Source organism: Pseudophryne corroboree, chromosome 4, assembly GCF_028390025.1.
Source record: "Pseudophryne corroboree isolate aPseCor3 chromosome 4, aPseCor3.hap2, whole genome shotgun sequence".
Taxonomy (NCBI): Eukaryota; Metazoa; Chordata; class Amphibia; order Anura; family Myobatrachidae; genus Pseudophryne; species Pseudophryne corroboree.
The window spans coordinates 573,805,554-573,826,520 of record NC_086447.1 but is presented as its reverse complement, the minus strand read 5'-3'; the positions used below and the strand labels follow the sequence as shown (position 1 = coordinate 573,826,520).

Genomic DNA, 20,967 nt, shown 5'->3' with positions numbered 1-20,967 from the left:
ATATATCTATAAGGAAAGAGCGCCAAGAATCCCGTATTAATTTTCTTTGTATCTATAATTCTGTGGAAATTGCCCCCCCCCCCATAATATTGGATTCAGGCTGCACTGTCTTTTTTTACTGCGCATTGGGGTTATTACACGTTGTTTCATATTTTCTGTCTTAATACATCCAATACTGTTAAAATTTCTTCAGATAAAAAAAAAATGTTATTAGAGAAGGTTTTCAATACAGAGCATACACAACAGTTTACAAACAAAGCCAATATCATAGTAGTAGTACGTCTGTAGGCTGTAATACAGGGTAACAATACTAGAAGGCATAAAAAGCACAAACGAGGAAAATAGAGGAAAGGAGGGAGAGAAAAAATAGAGGAAAAAAGAAACATAAAATAGGGGAGATGCTGTCGGTCAATAATCTAGGGAAGATGGAGAGAACTGACGCATATATATAACCTGGATTAAACAGTGGGCAGATACTTAGAAAAACAGAAAAGGCTCATATATATGATCTATCCTATGACTTTCAGTACTACCAGGGCTATGTCAGAAGGACTCAACCTCAGCGTTTCAAAGGTTCATAGAAACGGAAAAGTAAAACAGTCACACAATACAAGACAGGGCGTTTCGGGGAGCAATAAAGGGGGAATAATAATCAGACCAAGGTAACCATTTGAGCAGAGGGGATTGAGGAGCTAAGGAATATTTAACACTCATAGTTTCCATTTCAAAATTGCGCTGGATTGACGCTATAATTTTGGACAGATGCGGTGGGTCTGTTCTTTTCCAATATTGAGCAATGGCGGCCCTAGTGGCTATGAGAATATGTCCTATAACATAAGAGTGTTCAGAGGGTACAGAGGGAGGGAAATAATGCAAAAAAACAATCTCAGGACGAGGAGGGAGGAGCACCTTCGTAACCTTTTCAATCAGTCCAAAGACGTCCGTCCAAAGCGGCCTAATAATCGGGCATGTCCAGAATATATGTATTAAGGTACCATCTAATCCACAATGTCTCCAACAGAATTTAGAGGAATCAGGCCAGATCCTATGGAGTTTATCTGGTGTGTGATAAAGGCCATGGATTAGCTTAAACATCATTTCAGTGTGATTAATGCATCGAGACATTTTAAAAATATTCATGAAAATTTTGTTCCATTCATGATCTGCCAGAGGGATATTAAATTCTGCCTCCCAACGCACTTGAATATGGAGCTTCACATCATTGTGCGGAGAAAGGAGAGTAACATACCACTGAGATATACCGCCTTTGTGGTTTATTGAGGAAAACTTAGCCAAGATATATGGAGGGGGGAGTAGGGGAGGAGAGAGGGTCAGGTATGTTCGTCATTATCCAATGTCGAATGCGTAGATATTTATAAAAGTCCTTTGACGGTATCGAGTGTTGGGATTGTAACTGTTGGAAAGTTTTAAGCCCCGAATTATCGTATAGATCCTTGATCAGTCGAATGCCAAGTTCCCGCCAGCTCCGCAAAGAGAGATCTGGGAGTAATTTAGAAACCGCTAAAAGGTACAAATGTGAGGAGGGCACAGGGCAGTCAACCAAATTAGTGACCAATCTGTCCCAGACTTTAAGAGAATTAGTTACACTCCTCATAATTTTAGCAGAAGGGGGTCTATGTGAAGGTTTGACCCAAATTAAATCTGGGAGAGGAAAGTCAGAGCATATATGCCTTTCAATATCTACCCAGGGTTTTACAGAATCTGTCCGAAGCCAGTCCTTCAACTGATCAAGGAGACACGCATGTTGGTAAAGTTCAAGATTAGGGAAAGCAAGACCGCCGCTACCTTTGGATCTAAACAAGCGAGTTCTAGCTATCCTGGGTTTTTTACCCTTCCAAATAAAAGTAGACATAACAGAGTAAAATTTGTTAAGTAGAGCAAGTGGGACTAAATAAGGTATGGCTCTGAACAAATAAAGAATTTTAGGGAGGAGCATCATTTTAACCGAGGAAAGTCGTCCTAACCAAGAAATTTCATAATTCGTCCACTGTTTAGTAAGGGCTTTGAACTGATCTAAGAGAGGAAAGTAGTTACAATCAACCGCGGAATGAGATCTGGAGGGGATCCTGATCCCAAGATACTGAAGGGAAGAGTCTTGCCAGGCGTAATTATATGTAGATTGTAGGGATTGAAGGCTAGCGCCTCTGTTTTAGTCGTGTTGAGTTTGTAGTAGGAGACTTCAGAGTAAGCCTGAAGAATATCGTGAATAGCTGGGAGAGAGGACTCAGGTTTAGTTATAAACAACAGGACATAATCTGCAAAGAGGCAAATCTTGTGATGTGTAGGGCCTATATAAACTCCACTCACAAGGGTAGAAGACCTCATTTTCTCTGCCAGAGGTTCTATTGCTAGAATAAAAATTAGCGGCGACAGTGGGCATCCCTGGCGAGTGCCGTTGGTGATAGGGAAAAAATCAGATAGAAACCCATTACTAAAAACGCGCGCTGAGGGTTGTGTGTATAGACGCAGAACATTTTGGAAGAATTGTCCCGAGAACCCAAACCTGGCAAGGACTTCGGACATGTATAGCCAATGAATCCTGTCGAAAGCTTTCTCCGCGTCAAGAGAGAGCAGTAGTAGGGGCTCCCGAAGTGCGAAGTGGGCTTCTAGAAGAGAGAATACTCTCCTAGTATTATCAGGGGCTTGACGGCCGATAGTGAAACCCACCTGATCTTGATGTATCAAAGTGGGAATCAACGGATTTAGTCTATTTGCAAGCAGTTTGGCATACAGCTTAATATCTGTGTTTAGAAGTGCTATGGGTCTATAATTTGCGCAGAGAGACGGGTTCTTGCCAGGCTTGAGAATTGTGATCACCTGAGCCTCCAACATTTCTCCAGGGAAAGGGTTAGTGGAGGTATCATTGTACAAATTAATAAGAAGTGGGGAAAGTGAATCTTGGAAGGTAATATAAAAGAGATTAATAAACCCATCTGGGCCGGGGGCTTTGTCCTTTTTGAGGGCTTTCAGAGAGGCATGGATTTCATGCTCAGTCCATGGTGTGCACAGTGTGGAGGCATCATCGGGGGAAATAGAAGGTAAATTAATGGAATCCAGGAAAGACCGTATAAGCTGTATGGAAGGTTGAGGGGTGAGGGGGTCATGTTTAAGGTTATATAGTTTCCTATAGTATGAAGCAAATTGGTTTGCAATATCTTTAGGGTTCAGGGACAGTGATCCATCCGGGTTAGTCAAATTTTTAATTCTATTGATAAGATTTTTCCCTCTAAGTTTCCGCGCCATTAGTTCACCAGCCCTATTGCCTAATGTGTAATATCTTTGGTTTAAGTTGGAGACCGCTCTTTGGACATGTGAGAGGTACAGACTATTCAGCTTCCTCTTCGCTTCAGTCAGGGACGTAAGAATGAGATTGTCTGTAGGGGACTGTTTGTTTAGTTTCTAAAGTCGTCACCGCCAACTCATAAGCCAATTGGACTTCCCGGTCACGGCGTGCTATATGAGCCGAAGCATGGATAGCTGCTCCTCTCAATACTGCCTTAAGGGCACACCAATGATTAGAGATAGAAGTATCAGCAGGGCTATTGATATCCAGATAAGAAGACAAGGCCTCTCGTAATATAGAGACTCCGTCCTCATCTTTCAAAATGTAATCTCGCAACCTCCAATTCTGTTAACATTTAACCTATAAAGAGAACATTGTTTTTTCTCTTACGTCCTAGAGGATGCTGGGGTCCACATTAGTACCATGGGGTATAGATGGGTCCACCAGGAGCCATTGGCACTTTAAGAGTTTGAGAGTGTGGGCTGGCTCCTCCCTCTATGCCCCTCCTACCAGACTCAGTTTAGAAAATGTGCCCGGAGGAGCCGGTCACAGCTAGGGGAGCTCTCCAGAGCTTTTCTAGTAAAATGTTATTTTACAGTTTTTTTTATTTTACAGGGAGGCTGCTGGCAACAGCCTCCCTGCAGCGTGGGACTAAGGGAGGAGTAGTGTCCGCCCTGCGGGGTCTGAGCCACTTACTCCGCTGACAGGACACTGAGCTCCTGAGGGGTCAGATCGTTCCCCGCCGCAGGGGATCGCTCGCCCCGGCAGCATGCCGCCACCCCCTTACAGAGCAGAAGAATCGGTGGCGAGTGAGGCACCGACCCCCCTAGCAAGCGGGGGGTCGGTGTGAAGATGGCGGCAGCAGGGGAGGAGCGCAGTATTAACTTCGCTCCGGAAGGCTTAGCGGTACATGGTGAGGGGCGCCCTGAACCAGCGCTACACCCTACACTGGTCCAAAAGCCTGTCGGGGTCCCCGGATCTCAGCCAGCACTCAATCCTCAGGCCAGTATAATCCTATGAAGAGTGGGAAGACAGCGCCATTTTGGGGGCGGAGCTTCTCCTCAGAGCGGACCCAGCGGCGTTCAGCGCCATTTTCCTGCCTGCACAGCGCTGATCAGGAGAAACAGGTCCCTCCACAGCAACTCCTGCTATCTGTAAACGGTAGCAGGGGGTTGTAGAAGGAGGGGGGAGGCTGCAATACGACTGTATTCTATTAAGGTGCACAGTCAGCGCTGAAAAGGGGTCTCCCTTTGGTTAGAAGCGATGTGTGTGGGTTGGCTCCAATCTCTGTCTCTCTTGCCATTCTTGGGGGGGAAACTCTGTCTGCCCTCCCCTGTGTGTGTGTGTGTGTGTGTGTGTGTGTGGAGTGTTTGGTGGTCTCCTTTAGCTATGTCCAGGGACACTGTGTCATATGCTGCGGAGGATATGTCCTCCCAGGATGATCCCATTTCATGTAATCAGGATAGCACTGGTTTAGCACAGATTCCAGCAAGGGAACCGGAGTGGTTTTCCTCTATCAAATCTTGGGTTGCAAGTAATGAATCTGAAACCGAGGTATTACAGAACTCTATGGCAGCATGGCCCGATTCAGGTACCTCACTACCGCTATATACCCCCACAAACGTGCGCTTGTTGATGTCACGCAAGATGACACGGATACCGATTCTGACACCACAGACGGTAATGGGGATGTGTTGCGGGGGTCTGCCTCTCTTGCAAAGGGGGTGCAATTGATGATAGAGGCTATCAGGGATGTGTTGAATATTAATGATACCACTGAGCAGCTTGAGGAGGCTTTTTTCACTGAAAATAAGAAAGCCTCGCTAACCTTTCCTGCGTCAAAGGAATTAAATGCTATATTTGAGAAAGCATGGGAAAACCCTGAGAAAAAATTCCAGATCCCTAAAAGGGTCAAGGTGGCGTTCCCTTTCCCTGAGGAGGATAGAAAAAATGGGGAAACCCGCCAATTGTTGACGCATCTGTGTTCAGACTCTCAAAAAGGGTGGTTTTGCCTGTTCCGGGATTTACCGCCTTAAAAGAGCCGGCTGATCGCAAAATTAATAATGCACTTAAATCAATGTACACCGCTTCAGGGGCCATATTAGGTCCCACTATTGCTAGTGTATGGATTGCAAAAGCTATAGGAAAATGGTCAGGCACCTTACTTCAGGATTTGGATACGATGGATAAGGGTGATGTTGAATTGTTTTTGCATAACATTCACGATTCAGCAGGTTCTATGGTAGAATCCATGAAAGACCTGTGTTCCATGGCTGCGGGAATCTCTTCCATGTCTGTTTCAGCTCGTCAGGGACTGTGGCTGCGCCAGTGGTCGGCCGACGCGGAATCCAGGAAAAGCGTGGAGTCCCTACCCTACACAGGTCAGGCTCTCTTTGGGGAAGCTTTGGATGCGTGGATATCCACGGCTACAGCGGGTAAGTCTCAGTTTCTTCCCTCAGCTGCACCTGCTCCGAAGAAATCCTTTTCTTCATAAGCATCACAGTCCTTTCGGCCTAACAAGCCAAACCGTCCAATATCTTCTTTAGGGGAGTCGAGTTAAATCCAGGAAACCTGCCGCCACAGGTTCCCAGGAACAAAAGCCTATTTCAGGTACGCCAAAGTCCTCCGCATGACAATGGACCGCGCGGCCTAGAGGTGGGGCCAGTGGGAGCGAGACTCGGACAGTTCAGTCACGTCTGGGTATAGTCCGACTTGGATCCCTGGGTGATTAGATATTGTCTCCCAGGGTTACAGGTTGGAATTTCAAAATGTCCCTCCTCACCGTTTTTTCAAATCAGGCTTGCCAGTTCTACTGGCAGACCGAACTGTCCTACAAGAGGCTGTCCAGAAGTTGGTGGAGGCACAGGTCATTGTGCCAGTTCCTCCTCATCTGCAAACCACAGGTTACTATTCAAACTTTTTCGTTGTACCGAAACCGGATGGTTCGGTCAGGCCCATTCTGAACCTAAAATCACTGAACCCCTTTCTAAAGGAGTTCAAGTTCAAAATGGAGTCTCTCTGGGCGGTGATATCAGGTTTGGAAGAGGGAGAATTCCTGGTATCCCTGGATATCAAGGATGCGTACCTCCACATTCCGATTTGGCTGCCGCATCAGGCTTATCTCCGTTTCACATTACTGGACTGTCATTTCCAGTTCCAGGCCCTGCCATTAGGCCTCTCAACAGTACCAAGGGTGTTCACCAAAGTGATGGCAGAGATGATGGTTCTCCTCCGCAAACAAGGGGTGAACATCATACCATATCTGGACGATCTGCTAATAAAGGCATGGTCCAAGGAGAGGCTGTTGCAGTCCATTGTTCTTACAACCCAACTACTCTGACTCCACGGTTGGATTCTGAACCTTCCAAAATCACATTTGGAACCACCCCAGAGGTTGTCCTTTCTGGGGATGATCCTCGACACAGAAGTGCAGAGGCTGTTTCTCCCGCAGGAAATGGAGTTGGTGATACAAACAATGGTCCGGGATGTCCTGAAGCCAGCCCAGTTGTTGGTTCATCAATGCATTTGCCTTTTGGGAAAGATGGTGGCCTCTTACGAGGCTCTCCAGTACAGGAGGTTTCATGCTCGGGCCTTCCAACTGGATCTCCTGGACAAGTGGTCAGGATCTCATCTCCACATGCACCAGAGAATTCGTCTGTCGCCAAAGGCCAAGATTTCACTCCTCCGGTGGCTCCAATTGCCTCACCTTCTAGAGGGCCGCAGGTTCGGGATTCAGGACTGGGTCCTTCTAACCACGGATGCGAGCCTCCGGGGCTGGAGCACAGTCACTCAGGGGGAAACCTTCCAAGGGAGGTGGTCAAGTCTGGAGGCTGGCCTGCCGATCAACCTCCTGGAACTAAGAGCCGTCTACAACGGTCTTCTTCAGGCGGCCCATCTTCTAAAAAATCGGGCCATTCATGTACAGTCGGACAATGTAACGACGGTGGCTTACATAAACCGACAGGGCGGAATGAAGAGCAGAGCTACAATAGCAGAGGTAACAAGAATCATCCTCTGGGCAGAAAGACAAGCGTTGGTGCTCTCAGCAATCTTCATTCCTTGAGTGGACACCTGGGAAGCAGATTTCCTCAGCAGACACGATCTCCATCAAGGGGAGTGGGGTCTCCATCCGGAGGTGTTCAAGGAAATAACAGATCTTTGGGGGTTACCCCAAATAGACATGATGGCTTCTCGTCTCAACAAGAAGCTTCAACGCTATTGTTCCAGGTCGAGGGACCCACAAGCAGTGGCATTTGATGCCCCGGTGTCTCCGTGGGTGTTCCAATCGGTGTACGTGTTTCCACCTCTTCCACTCATTCCAAGAGTTCTAAAGCTTGTAAGGAGAACAAGAGTTCAAGCGATCCTCTTTGCTCCAGACTGGCCAAGGCGGGCTTGGTACGCGGACCTTCTGAATCTCTTGCAGGAAGAGCCGAGGCCTCTTCCTCTTCGGGAGGACCTGCTACAGCAGGGTCCGTTCGCCTATCAAGACTTACCGCGGCTACGTTTGACGGCATGGAAGTTGAGCGCCTGATACTTTCTCGGAAGGGCACTCCGAAGAAGGCCATTCCTACCCTGATGCAGGTTAGGAAAGGGGTAACGTCTAAACATTATCAACGTATTTGGAAGAAATATGTCTCTTGGTTTGAATCCAAGAAATTTCCTGCGGTGGAGTTTCAACTGGGACGTTTTCTCCTCTTCCTGCAAGCAGGTGTGGATATGGGCCTGCGGTTGGGATCTGTGAAGGTCCAGATTTCGTCCCTGTCCATTTTCTTACAGAAACAATTGGCTGTTCTCCCTGAGGTTCAGACCTTTTTTTAAGGGAGTTCTGCACATCCAACCTCCCTTTGTACAGCCTATGGTGCCTTGGGACCTTAACGTGGTGTTGCAGTTTCTCCAGTCGGACTGGTTTAAGCCTCTACAGGAGGTTGAGGTCAAATTTCTTACATGGAAGGCTGTCACGTTGTTGGCCTTAGCTTCTGCTACACGTGTGTCAGAATTGGGGGCTTTGTCCTGTAAAAGCCCTTTCTTGATCTTCCACGAAGATAGAGCTGAGCCCAGAACACGTCAGCAGTTTTTTCCGAAGGTTGTGTCGGCATTTCATATCAACCAACCTATTGTACCAGTGGTTACTGACTCCTCAATTTCATCAAAGTCCTTGGATGTTGTGCAGGCTTTGAAAATCTATTTGAAGAGGACTGCTCGTCACAGGAAATCAGACTCTCTGTTTGTCCTGCATGATCCCAAGAAAATTGGGTGACCTGCTTCAAAGCATGCGTATTCTACGGCAGGATTGCAGTGTCCAAAATCTGTTAAGGCCCACTCTACTCGTAAGGTGGGGTCTTCCTGGGCGGCTGCCTGGGGTGTCTCGGCGTTACAACTTTGCCGAGCGGCAACTTGGTCTGGGTCAAACACGTTTGCTTAGTTCTACAAGTTCGATACTTTGGCCTTTGATGATCTGAAGTTCAGTCAATCAGTTCTGCAGGAGCCTCTGCGCTCTCCCTCCCATTCTGGGAGCTTTGGTACATCCCCATGGTACTAATGTGGACCCCAGCATCCTCTAGGACGTAAGAGAAAATAGGATTTTGGTTACCTACCGGTAAATCCTTTTCTCGTAGTCCGTAGAGGATGCTGGGTTGCCCGCACAGCGCTTCGTTTTCCTGCAACCGTTATATGGTTCAGTGCATCTGTGTTTAGTTATGTACTGCATTGTTACTTGGTAAGTAATGTTTCAGCAGTTGCTGAGTTTTTCAAGCTAGTTAGCTTGATGTGCCTTGTATGTGTGAGCTGGTATGAATCTCGCCACTGTCTGTGTTAAATCCTTCTCTCGAAGATGTCCGTCTCCTCGGGCACAGTTTCTAGACTGAGTCTGGTAGGAGGGGCATAGAGGCAGGAGCCAGCCCACACTCTCAAACCCTTAAAGTGCCAATGGCTCCTGGTGGACCCGTCTATACCCCATGGTACTAATGTGGACCCCAGCATACTCTACGGACTACGAGAAAAGGATTTACCGGGAGGTAACCAAAATCCTATTTTTCTCTGACGTCCTAGTGGATGCTGGGAACTCCGTAAGGACCATGGGGAATAGCGGCTCCGCAGGAGACAGGGCACATCTAAAGAAAGCTTTAGGATCACCTGGTGTGCACTGGCTCCTCCCCCTATGACCCTCCTCCAAGCCTCAGTTAGATTTTCTGTGCCCGACGAGAAGGGTGCACACTAGGGGCTCTCCTGAGCTCTTTGTGAAAGTTTTAGTTTAGGTTTATTATTTTCAGTGAGACCTGCTGGCAACAGGCTCACTGCATCGAGGGACTAAGGGGAGAAGAAGCGAACTCACCTGCGTGCAGAGTGGATTGGGCTTCTTAGGCTACTGGACATTAGCTCCAGAGGGACGATCACAGGTTCAGCCTGGATGGGTCACCGGAGCCGCGCCGCCGGCCCCCTTACAGAGCCAGAAGAGCGAAGAGGTCCGGAAAAATCGGCGGCAGAAGACTTTCCTGTCTTCAGATAAAGGTAGGCGCACAGCACCGCAGCTGTGCGCCATTGCTCTCAGCACACTTCACACTCCGGTCACTGAGGGTGCAGGGCGCTGGGGGGGCAGCGCCCTGAGACGCAATAAATCGATAGAAAACCTTTTATGGCTAAAATAAATGCATCACATATAACTCCTGGGCTATATGGATGCATTTAACCCCTGCCAAAACATACAAGAAAACGGATGATAAGGACGCCGAGAAAGGGGCGGAGCCTATCTCCTCAGCACACTGGCGCCATTTTCCCTCACAGCTCAGTTGGAGGGAAGCTCCCTGGCTCTCCCCTGCAGTCACTACACTACAGAAAGGGGTTAAAAAAGAGAGGGGGGCACAAATTAGGCGCAGTATAAACAATACAGCAGCTATAAAGGGAAAAACACTTATATAAGGTTATCCCTGTATATATATATAGCGCTCTGGTGTGTGCTGGCAAACTCTCCCTCTGTCTCCCCAAAGGGCTAGTGGGGTCCTGTCCTCTATCAGAGCATTCCCTGTGTGTGTGCTGTGTGTCGGTACGTTTGTGTCGACATGTATGAGGAGAAAAATGATGAGGAGACGGAGTAGAGTGTCTGTAATAGTGTTGTCACCCCCTGGGGGGTCGACACCTGAGTGGATGTACTGTTGAAATTGCGTGACAGTGTCAGCTTTGTATAAAAGACAGTGGTTGACATGAGACAGCCGGCTACTCAGCTTGTGCATGTCCAGACGTCTCATACAGGGGCTCTAAAGCGCCCGTTACCTCAGATACAGACGCCGACACGGATACTGACTCCTGTGTCGACGGTGAAGAGACAACCGTGATTTCCAATAGGGCCACACATTGCATGATTGAGGCAATGGAAAAAGTTTACACTCTTCTGATAATATGAATACCACCAAAAAAAGGGGTATTATGTTTGGTGAGGAAAAACTTCCTGTAGTTTTCCTGAATCTGAGAAATAAAATGAGGTGTGTGATGATGCGTGGGTTTCCCCCCGATAACAATTGATAATTTCTAAAAAGTTATTGGCAGTATACCTTTTCCCGCCAGAGGTTAGGGTGCGTTGGGAAACACCCCCTAGGGGGGATAAGGCGCTCACACGCTTGTAAGAACAAGGGCTCTACCCTCTCTGGAGATGGCCGCCCTTAGGGATCCTGCTGATAGAAAGCAGGAGGGTATCCTAAAATGTATTTACACACATACTGGTGTTATACTGCGACCAGCAATCGCCTCAGCCTGGATGTGCAGTGCTGGGTTGGCGTGGTCGGATTCCCTGACTGGAAATTTGATATCCTAGATAAGGACAGTATATTATTGCCTATAGAGCAATTAAAAGATGCATTTCTATATATGCATGATGCACAGCGGAATATTTGCCGACTGGCATCAAGTATAAGTGCGTTGTCCAATTATACCAGTAAAGTGGTCAGGTGATGCGGATTCCAAACGGCATTTGGAAGTATTACCTTAACAAAAAAAGGGGATGTACCCCAGGTCGCCTCTCAAAATAAGACGCCGTATTATCAGGCGCAGTCCTGGTTGGCAAGTGGACAAAAGGGTTCCTCTTTTCTGCTCGTGACAGAGGGAGAGAAAAATGGCTGCAGAGATCAGCCAGTTCCAAGGAACAGAAACTCTTTTCCGCCTCTGCCAAGCCCTCAGTATGACGCTAGGGCTTTACAAGTTCAGGCACAGTGGGGTCCCGTTCTCAATGAATTTCAGTGCGCAGTGGGCTCACTCGCAAGTAGACCCCTGGATCCTTCAGGTAATATTTCAGGGGTACAAATTGGAATTCGAGACGTATCCCCCTCGCCGTTTCCAAAGGTCTGTTTTACCGACGTCTCCCGCTGACAGGGAGGCAGTTTTGGAAACCATTCACAAGCTGTATTCCCAGCAGGTGATAATCAAGATACCCCTCCTGCAACAGGGAACGGGGTATTATTCCACACTATTGTGGTACCGAAGCCAGACGGCTCGGTGAGACCGATTTTAAAATCTAAAATCTAAAATCTTTGAACACTTGCATACAGAGGTTTAAATTCAAAATTGAGTCACTCAGAGCAGTGATTGCAAACCTGGAAGAAGGGGACTACATGATGTCTCGGGACATCAAGGATGCTTACCTTCATGTCAAAATTTACCCTTCTCACCAAGGGTATTTCAGGTTATGGTACAGAACTGTCACTATCAGTTCGGACGCTGCCGTAGGGATGGTCCACGGCACCCCGGGTCTTTACTGAAGTAATGACCGTAATGATGATATTCCTTCGAAGGAAGGGAATTTTAGTTATCCGTTACTTGGACGATTCCCTGATAAGGGTAAGATCCAGGGAACAGTTGGAGATCGGTGTAGCACTATATCAGGTAGTGTTGCGGCAGCACAATTGGATTCTCAATATTCCAGAATCGCAGCTGGTTCCGACGACTTGTCTTCTGTTCCTAGGGATGATCCTGGACACAGTCCAGAAAGAAGGTGTTTCTCCCGGAGGAGAAAGCCAGGGAGTTATCCGAGCTAGTCAGGAACCTCCTAAAACCGAACCAAGTCTCAGTGCATCAATGCACAAGGGTTCTGGGTAAAAATGGTGGCTTCCTACGAAGCAATCCCATTCGGCAGATTCCACGCAAGACTTTCCAGTGGAACCTACTGGACAAATGGTCCGGGTCGCATCTTCAGATGCTTCAGCGGATAACCCTGTCACCGGGGACAAGGGTATCCCTCCTGTGGTGGTTGCAGAGTGCTCATCTTCTAGAGGGCCGCAGATTCGGCATTCGGGACTGGGTCCTGGTGGCCACGGATGCCAGCCTGCGAGGCTGGGGAGCAGTCACACAGGGAAGGAATTTCCAGGGCTTATGGTCAAGCCTGGAGACATCTCTTCATATAAACATTCTGGAACTAAGGGCCATTTACAATGCCCTAAGTCAAGCGAAACCACTGCTTCAGGGTCAGGCGGTATTGATCCAATCGGACAACATCACGTCAGTCGCCCACGTAAACAGACAGGGCGGCACGGGAAGCAGGGGGGCAATGGCAGAAGCTGCAAGGATTCTTCGCTGGGCGGAAGATCATGTGATAGCACTGTCAGCAGTGTTCATTCCGGGAGTGGACAACTGGGAAGCAGACTTCCTCAGCAGACACGATCTACACCCGGGAGAGTGGGGACTTCATCCAGAAGTCTTCCACATGATTGTGAACCGTTGGGAAAAACCAAAGGTGGATATGATGGCGTCCCGCCTCAACAAAAAACTGGACAGGTATTGCGCCAGGTCAAGAGACCCTCAGGCAATAGCTGTGGACGCTCTGGTAACACCGTGGGTGTTCCAGTCAGTGTATGTGTTCCCTCCTCTGCCTCTCATACCAAAAGTACTGAGAATTATACGGCAAAGGGGAGTAAGAACGATACTCGTGGCTCCGGATTGGCCAAGAAGAACTTGGTATCCGGAACTTCAAGAGATGCTCACGGACGAACCGTGGCCTCTACCTCTAAGAAAGGACCTGCTCCAGCAGGGGCCTTGTTTGTTCCAAGACTTACCGCGGCTGCGTTTGACGGCTTGGTGGTTGAACGCCGGATCCTGAAGGAAAAAGGCATTCCAGATGAAGTCATCCCTACCCTGGTCAAGGCCAGGAAGGACGTAACCGCAAAACATTATCACCGCATTTGGCGAAAATATGTTGCGTGGTGGGAGGCCAAGAAGGCCCCTACAGAGGAATTTCAACTGGGTCGTTTCCTCCATTTCCTGCAAACAGGACTGTCTATGGGCCTAAAATTAGGGTCCATTAAGGTTCAATTTTCGGCCCTGTCGATTTTCTTCCAAAAGGAACTGGCTTCAGTGCCTGAAGTTCAGACATTTGTAAAAGGGGTACTGCATATACAGCCTCCTTTTGTGCCTCCAGTGGCACCTTGGGATCTCAATGTTGTGTTGAGTTTCCTAAAGTCACATTGGTTTGAACCACTCACCACTGTGGACTTAAAATATCTCACATGGAAGGTGACGATGCTGTTAGCCCTGGCTTCAGCCAGGCGTGTGTCAGAATTGGCGGCTTTATCATATAAAAGCCCTTATTTAATATTTCATTCTGACAGGGCAGAATTGAGGACTTGTCCTCAATTTCTACCTAAGGTGGTTTCTGCATTTCACATGAAGCAACCTATTGTGGTACCTGCGGCTACTAAGGACTTGGAGGATTCCAAGTTGCTTGACGTGGTCAGGGCCCTGTAAATATATGTTTCCAGGACGGCTGGAGTCAGAAAATCTGACTCGCTGTTTATCCTGTATGCACCCAACAAACTGGGTGCTCCTGCTTCTAAGCAGACGATTGCTCGTTGGATTTGTAGTACAATTCAGCTTGCACATTCTGTGGCAGGCCTGCCACAGCCAAAAATCTTAAAATGCCCACTCCACAAGGAAGGTGGGCTCATCTTGGGCAGCTGCCCGAGGGGTCTCGGCTTTACAACTTTGCCGAGCAGTTACTTGGTCAGGAGCAAATACGTTTGTAAAATTCTACAAATTTGATACCCTGGCTGAGGAGGACCTGGAGTTCTCTCATTCGGTGCTGCAGAGTCATCCGCACTCTCCCGCCCGTTTGGGAGCTTTGGTATAATCCCCATGGTCCTTACGGAGTTCCCAGCATCCACTAGGACGTCAGAGAAAATAAGAATTTACTTACCGATAATTCTATTTCTCGTAGTCCGTAGTGGATGCTGGGCGCCCATCCCAAGTGCGGATTGTCTGCAATACTGGTACATAATTATTGTTACCAAAAAATTCGGGTTATTGTTGTAGTGAGCCATCTTTTATAGAGGCTTCTCTATTATCATGCTGTTAACTGGGTTCAGATCACAAGTTGTACAGTGTGATTGGTGTGGCTGGTATGAGTCTTACCCGGGATTCAAAATCCTTCCTTATTGTGTACGCTCGTCCGGGCACAGTATCCTAACTGAGGCTTGGAGGAGGGTCATAGGGGGAGGAGCCAGTGCACACCAGGTGATCCTAAAGCTTTCTTTAGATGTGCCCTGTCTCCTGCGGAGCCGCTATTCCCCATGGTCCTTACGGAGTTCCCAGCATCCACTACGGACTACGAGAAATAGAATTATCGGTAAGTAAATTCTTATTATTTTTTTTGTACAATGTTTTTGTTTTAATTAATATGTAATTTTTCATTAAAACTTTAATTTGCAATCATTCCATTCACTTAATCCAGAAGTACGATGCTTAAACCCACTATTCGCCAGTAACCTTTATCAAAAGATGTTTATTAATAAACAATTTCACCATTTTTTCTAAAGGGGGGTACACACATAGAGATTTCTCCCAGAGATGTGTGCTGAGCGATGTAACACCGATCGCTCAGCACACATCTCTGGACGCTCCGCACGCAGCGCTGTGTGTACTGAGTGAGGGCAAAAAAACCAAATGTTGAAGTGAGCGACACCCCTACACACGGAGCGATGTGAGCTTGATTTCTAAGCAGATTGCTTAGAAATGAAGCATACGCCGCTATGTGTGTACCCCCCTTAAGTCTTAGCTCATTACACAGTAAATGCAGCATCACTGGTTATGTGAGATAGGGAGGGCAGCCGAGATGACATTGAAATTCTGCATGTCTGTCTAATCATTCTAGACCTTTTTCCTCTCTAATATTGTTGTCTGTTGTGATCCCAGGTAGAGACACAACAAAGGAAAGAGGAGGAGAGGAAGTTTGGGGTTTTCTTTGACGATGACTACAATTACTTGCAGCATCTTAAAGCAGTAGGTTCTGCGGAACTTGTTCCTTCTGATACCCGCCGGGCACAAAGCCGGATTATAGTGACCGAAGATGGGAAAGTAGAGGATGAAGTTGAACGTATCCAAGTAAGACTGTGATAATATTGTTGAGTGTTTCAGGATGGAAATGTAACCTAAAGCTGAATAACAGCCTATCAAAATCATTGTTCATTTGTTAATGTCTTATGCAAAGTAAAATACTAAGTTAAAAAAGTTTAGTAGTGTCAGAGTAGCAGGCACAGACAAATACATGTACTACTAAGGCCATATTACAAGTCAAAAGATCAGAAATAAAGGGCAAGTATAAGCACCAAATATTTGTACTACTATTACAGTATAGTAAGCAACCTGTGGCCAAAAGCGAATAACCGTAGGAAACTATAAGATACTACTGCACTGTAATATTACATTTGGATTTTTTAATGTTTTCTGATTAACATTATTTGAAAGTCTTTGCTAGTAAAACTAGCTAACTTCTGGCGTTCATCAAATGTATACAGAATAACCAGTATAGTGAGCAACTTTCTTAGGACTAAGCAGAAGTGTTTTCAGTCTTAGATTTCATAGCACCATGATATATTATAGTTTCATATTAAAAGTTGTTATACTGAGAAATGTGGCCACAATGTCCACAGATTGTTAACGGTTTAATATCTGTTTTGTGAAAAGATTGGTGTACAATATCATACATACATATATATATATATATATATATATATATATTTATTTTCTTTCTTATATATATTTTATTGAGGTTTAGAACAAACATCGATGTATGATATACAAAGAAGTAAGACATAGCCATATGGAGAAGAATACCAATATGCATTCAAACATATAAGGCATAAGGATTCTTTATATTTAATATAATGTTGCTTTTGCTTGTTACAAAAACATTTTCAGTCACAAATGAACCAGGCCATAATTTACTTTACGTTTGTTTTGCCTAGGCACCTACCATAAACTTGCCATCTTCGGTTTTTGCTTCAGAGTTTGAGGAGGATGTAGGGCTGTTAAACAAGGCTGCCCCTGTTCGAGGTAAGTAATCTTACAGCAGTGACATGCGGTGAGGTCAGAGGCTGGGAAGGCACACATGGGGATGGGTCTGTGTGTCAGGAGCCTGTCTCACCGCCTACTCACTGTATCTCTCATGTCCCTGCACTACACCTATGCAAACACAGGGAGAAAATACATAATAGCCAGGTCATTGTCATCACCCTAGTGGTGGATACTGGCTTCTGAGTGAGGTACCAATTGGGAAGGGTCCTTCTTCCCATTTTTTCCTCCCTGCACTTTTGATGCGTTTCCTGCCCAGGCAGCCCACCAACAGTTGTCCTACATTTTCCTAAAAGGCTGAATGGCCATCTTTAAGATCCTGCCGAGCCGTGTTTCAGTCTGCCTGTGGAGAGTGCTGGGTTTTCTCTCCTGATACCTCACTCAGGGCCAGGTTTCAGTTTTCACCTTTGGGTTTGCTATATGTGAAGCAGTGAATCTATATTTTTTTAATTTACGGTTTCATTTCTCCCTCTCTGCTGCATGTGAGTTGTCTGTGCTAATACTCCATGTAGTTCTATAATACAGTGATTGTACTTATAGAGACCTACTGTTTGTTTATTTCTAGTTATCTTCATTGTTGGATTATGTTGTTTAAAAAATACAGACTCTTCCTAACGAGTGGTTCCAGATTTTCAGATGGTTTCAGATGTTTTTTTTTTATTTCTCATACGTCCTAGAGGATGCTGGGGACGCTTCAAGAACCATGGGGTATAGACGGGATCTGCAGGAGACATGGGCACTTTAAGACTTTTAAGGGGTGTGAACTGGCTCCTCCCTCTATGCTCCTCCTCCAGACTCCAGTTTAGAATCTGTGCCCAGTGAGACTGGATGCACACTGAGGAGCTCTCCTGAGTTTCTCTGAAAAAGACTTTTGTTAGGTTTATTATTTTCAGGGAGACCTGCTGGCAACAGGCTCCCTGCTTTGTGGGACTGAGGGGAGAGAAGCAGACCTACTTCTGTGAGTTTCAAGGCTCTGCCTCTTTGGCTACAGGACACCATTAGCTCCTGAGGGTCTGAACACTAGGTACGCCTAGATGCTCGTTCCCAGAGCCTGCCGTCACCCCCCTTGCAGAGCCAGAAATCAGAAGACAGGTGAGTAGAAGAAGATCAGAAGACTTCAGTGACGGCTTTGAGGTACCGCACAGCGGCCGCGCTGCATGCCATGCTCCCACACACAGCGGCACTACAGGGTGCAGGGCGCGGGGGAGGGGGGGGGGACGCCCTGGGCAGCATTAAATACCTCATATAAGACTGGCAAGGTGGTCTTTAAGTGCCAAGGCACTAAATCCGAACCCCCGCCAGTATAAATATTTAAAAAAATAGCGGGGCTGAAGCGCGCCATTAAGTGGGTGGGGCTTAGCCCCCACAGCTCACATCAGCGCCATTTTCTCTTCACAGAGCTGCAGAGACGCTGGTCCTTCCTCTACACTGCTGTGTCAAGTTGCAGGGTGCAAAGCAGGGGGGGGGGCACAGTTTTTTGGTGCTATATATGTATTTATAAAAGCGCTAACAGGTCTGAGGCTTTGTATAAGAGTTTTCAGAACCGGGATAAGCGCTGGGTTGTGAGCTGGAAAACTCCCTCTGTGTTTCTCTGACAGGCTTTACTGTGGGTCTGTCACCTATATGCCCAGTGTGTCTGTGGGTGTCGGTACACATGTGTCGGCATGTCTGAGGCTGAGTGCTCTTCTCAGGAGGCGGCTGGATTAGGGACAGAAACGGCTGTGGGAGTGACCATGTCGGCACCGCCGACTCCTGATTGGGTAAATGTTTTGAGTGCTTTGAATGCAAATGTGGCTCTATTAAATAAGAGATTGGATAAATCTGAGTCTCAGAACCAGGCATGGAAAAAATCAGTGGAGGATGTTTTGTCACAAGTTCAGACCCCCTCGGGGTCGCAAAAGTGTTCATTTACCCAGATAGCAGAAACAGATACCGACACGTACTGACTCCAGTGTCCACTATAGTGATGCCAGATTATATCCTAAACTGGCTAAGAGCATTCAGTACATGATTGTGGCGATAAAAGACGTGTTACATATCACGGAGGACCCTGCTGTTCCTGATACAAGGGGCTGTATGTATAAGGGAAAGAAACCTGAGGTAACGTTTCCTCCCTCTCATGAACTGAACTCGCTTTTTGAAAAGGTTTGGGAAAATCCTGACAAGAAGTTTCAGATTCCCAAGAGAATTCCGGTGGCATATCCGTTCCCCTCTGGGGATAGGGAAAAGTGGGAGTCACCCCCCACTGTGGACAAGGCTCTGTCACGACTGTCCAAAAAGGTGGCGCTTCCGTTCCCTGACACGGCAGCCCTAAAGGAACCTGCGGATCGTAAGCAGGAAAATACATTGAAATCCATATATGTCACTACAGGTACGCTTCTCAGACCTGCCATTGCTTCGGCGTGGGTGAGTAGCACTATTGAAAAGTGGGCAGATAACTTGTCATCTGAGTTAGATACCCTGGATAGGGATAGTATTCTTTTGACGCTGGGTTATATCAAGGAGGCTGCAGCCTACCTAAAGGATGCTGCGAGAGACATTGGCCTTTTGGGATCAAGGGCCAATGCCATGGCAGTCTCAGCTAGAAGAGCATTGTGGATTCATCAATGGAATGCTGATGCTGACTCTAAGAAGGCTATGGAGTCTCTGCCGTATAAAGGTGGTGTCTTGTTTGGTGTCGGCATTGCTGACCTGGCATCTACGGCTACCGCGGGTAAGTCATAATTTTTACCTTATGTTCCTGCACAACAAAAGAAAACGCACCACTATCAGATGCAGTCCTTTCGGACCAATAAATACAAAAGAGGACGAGGGTCTTCCTTCCTTGCTTCTAGAGGAATAGGAAAGGGAAAAAGGTCACCGGCTGTGGCAGGTTCCCAAGAGCAGAAGTCCTCTCCAGCTTCTGCCAAAGCCACCGCATGACGCTGGGACTCCTCTGTGGGAGTCCGCACCGGTGGGGGCACGTCTCCAACTCTTCAGTCAGTTCTGGGTTCGTTCGGCCCTAGACCCATGGGTGTTAGAAATAGTGTCCCAAGGGTACAAACTGGAGTTTCAAGACGTTCCCCCTCGGCGATTTTTCAAATCAGCCTTACCAGCTTCTCTTCCGGACAGGGAGGTAGTATGCGATGCGATACAAAAGCTGTGTCAAAATCAAGTCATTGTCAAGGTGCCCCCGTCACAACAGGGAGAAGGTTTTTATTCGAGCCTCTTCGTGGTCCCGAAACCGGACGGCTCGGTCAGACCAATTCTGAACCTAAAATCCCTCAATTTCTATCTGAGAAAATTCAAGATGGAATCTCTCCGAGCAGTGATCTCCAGTCTGGAGGAAGGTGATTTTATGGTGTCGGTCGACATAAAGGATGCCTACTTACACGTCCCCATATATCCCCCACATCAGGCTTACCTGAGGCTTGCGATTCAGGATTGTCATTACCAGTTTCAGACGTTGCCGTTTGGTGTATCCACGGCTCCGTGGGTTTTCACCAAAGTTATGGCGGAAATTATGGTTCTCCTGCGCAAGCAAGGAGTCATAATTATCCCGTACTTGGACGATCTCCTGATAAAGGCGAGATCCAGGGTCCGATTACTGCAGAGCATTACGATTTCCCTGACAGTTCTGCAACAACATGGTTGGCTCCTGAACTTGCCAAAGTCACAGTTGAGTCCGACGAAACGACTGTCGTTTTTGGGAATGATTCTGGACACAGAATTACAGAGAGTTTTTCTTCCAGAAGAGAAGGCTCTGGAAATTCAGGGTCTGGTCAAACAAATTCTGAAGCCAGCAAGAGTGTCAATCCATCAATGCACTTGGTTGCTGGGGAAGATGGTGGCGGCCTACGAGGCCTTTCAGTTTGGCAGGTTCCATGCCAGAGTGTTTCAGTGGGATCTGTTGGACAAGTGGTCCGGGTCCCATCTGCACATGCACCGACAGATAATCCTGTCTTCCAAGCCAAAATCTCACTCCTGTGGTGGCTGCACAGCTCTCACCTCCTAGAGCAGGCATTCCTAACCAGGTCCTCAAGGCACACCAACAGTGCAGGTTTTAGTGATATCCAGGCTGCAGCACAGATGATTAAATCAAAATAACTGAGCTAGTAATTAAGTCACCTGTGCTGAAGACTGAATATCCCTAAAACCTGCACTGTTGGTGTGCCTTGAGGACCGTGGTTGGGAAAGCCTGTCCTAGAGGGACGCAGGTTCGGGATCCAGGACTGGATCCTGGTGACCACGGATGCGAGTCTCCGAGGCTGGGGTGCAGTCACACAGGGGAAAAAAAATCCAGGGCAAATGGTCAAGTCAGGAAGCTTGTCTACAAACAAACATTCTGGAATTAAGGGCCA

At 47.2% G+C, this 20,967-nt stretch overlaps 1 protein-coding gene across 1 annotated transcript in view; it reads left to right on the top strand.

Annotated features, from left to right (window-relative positions):
• LTV1 (LTV1 ribosome biogenesis factor) overlaps positions 1-20,967 on the top strand; it is a 74,307-nt gene that overhangs the window by 25,622 nt on the left and 27,718 nt on the right. Inside the window, exons 3-4 of the mRNA XM_063917466.1 lie at positions 15,470-15,658; positions 16,522-16,609. Coding sequence (XP_063773536.1) covers positions 15,470-15,658; positions 16,522-16,609 — 277 coding nt within the window. The remainder of the gene's footprint in view (positions 1-15,469; positions 15,659-16,521; positions 16,610-20,967) is intronic.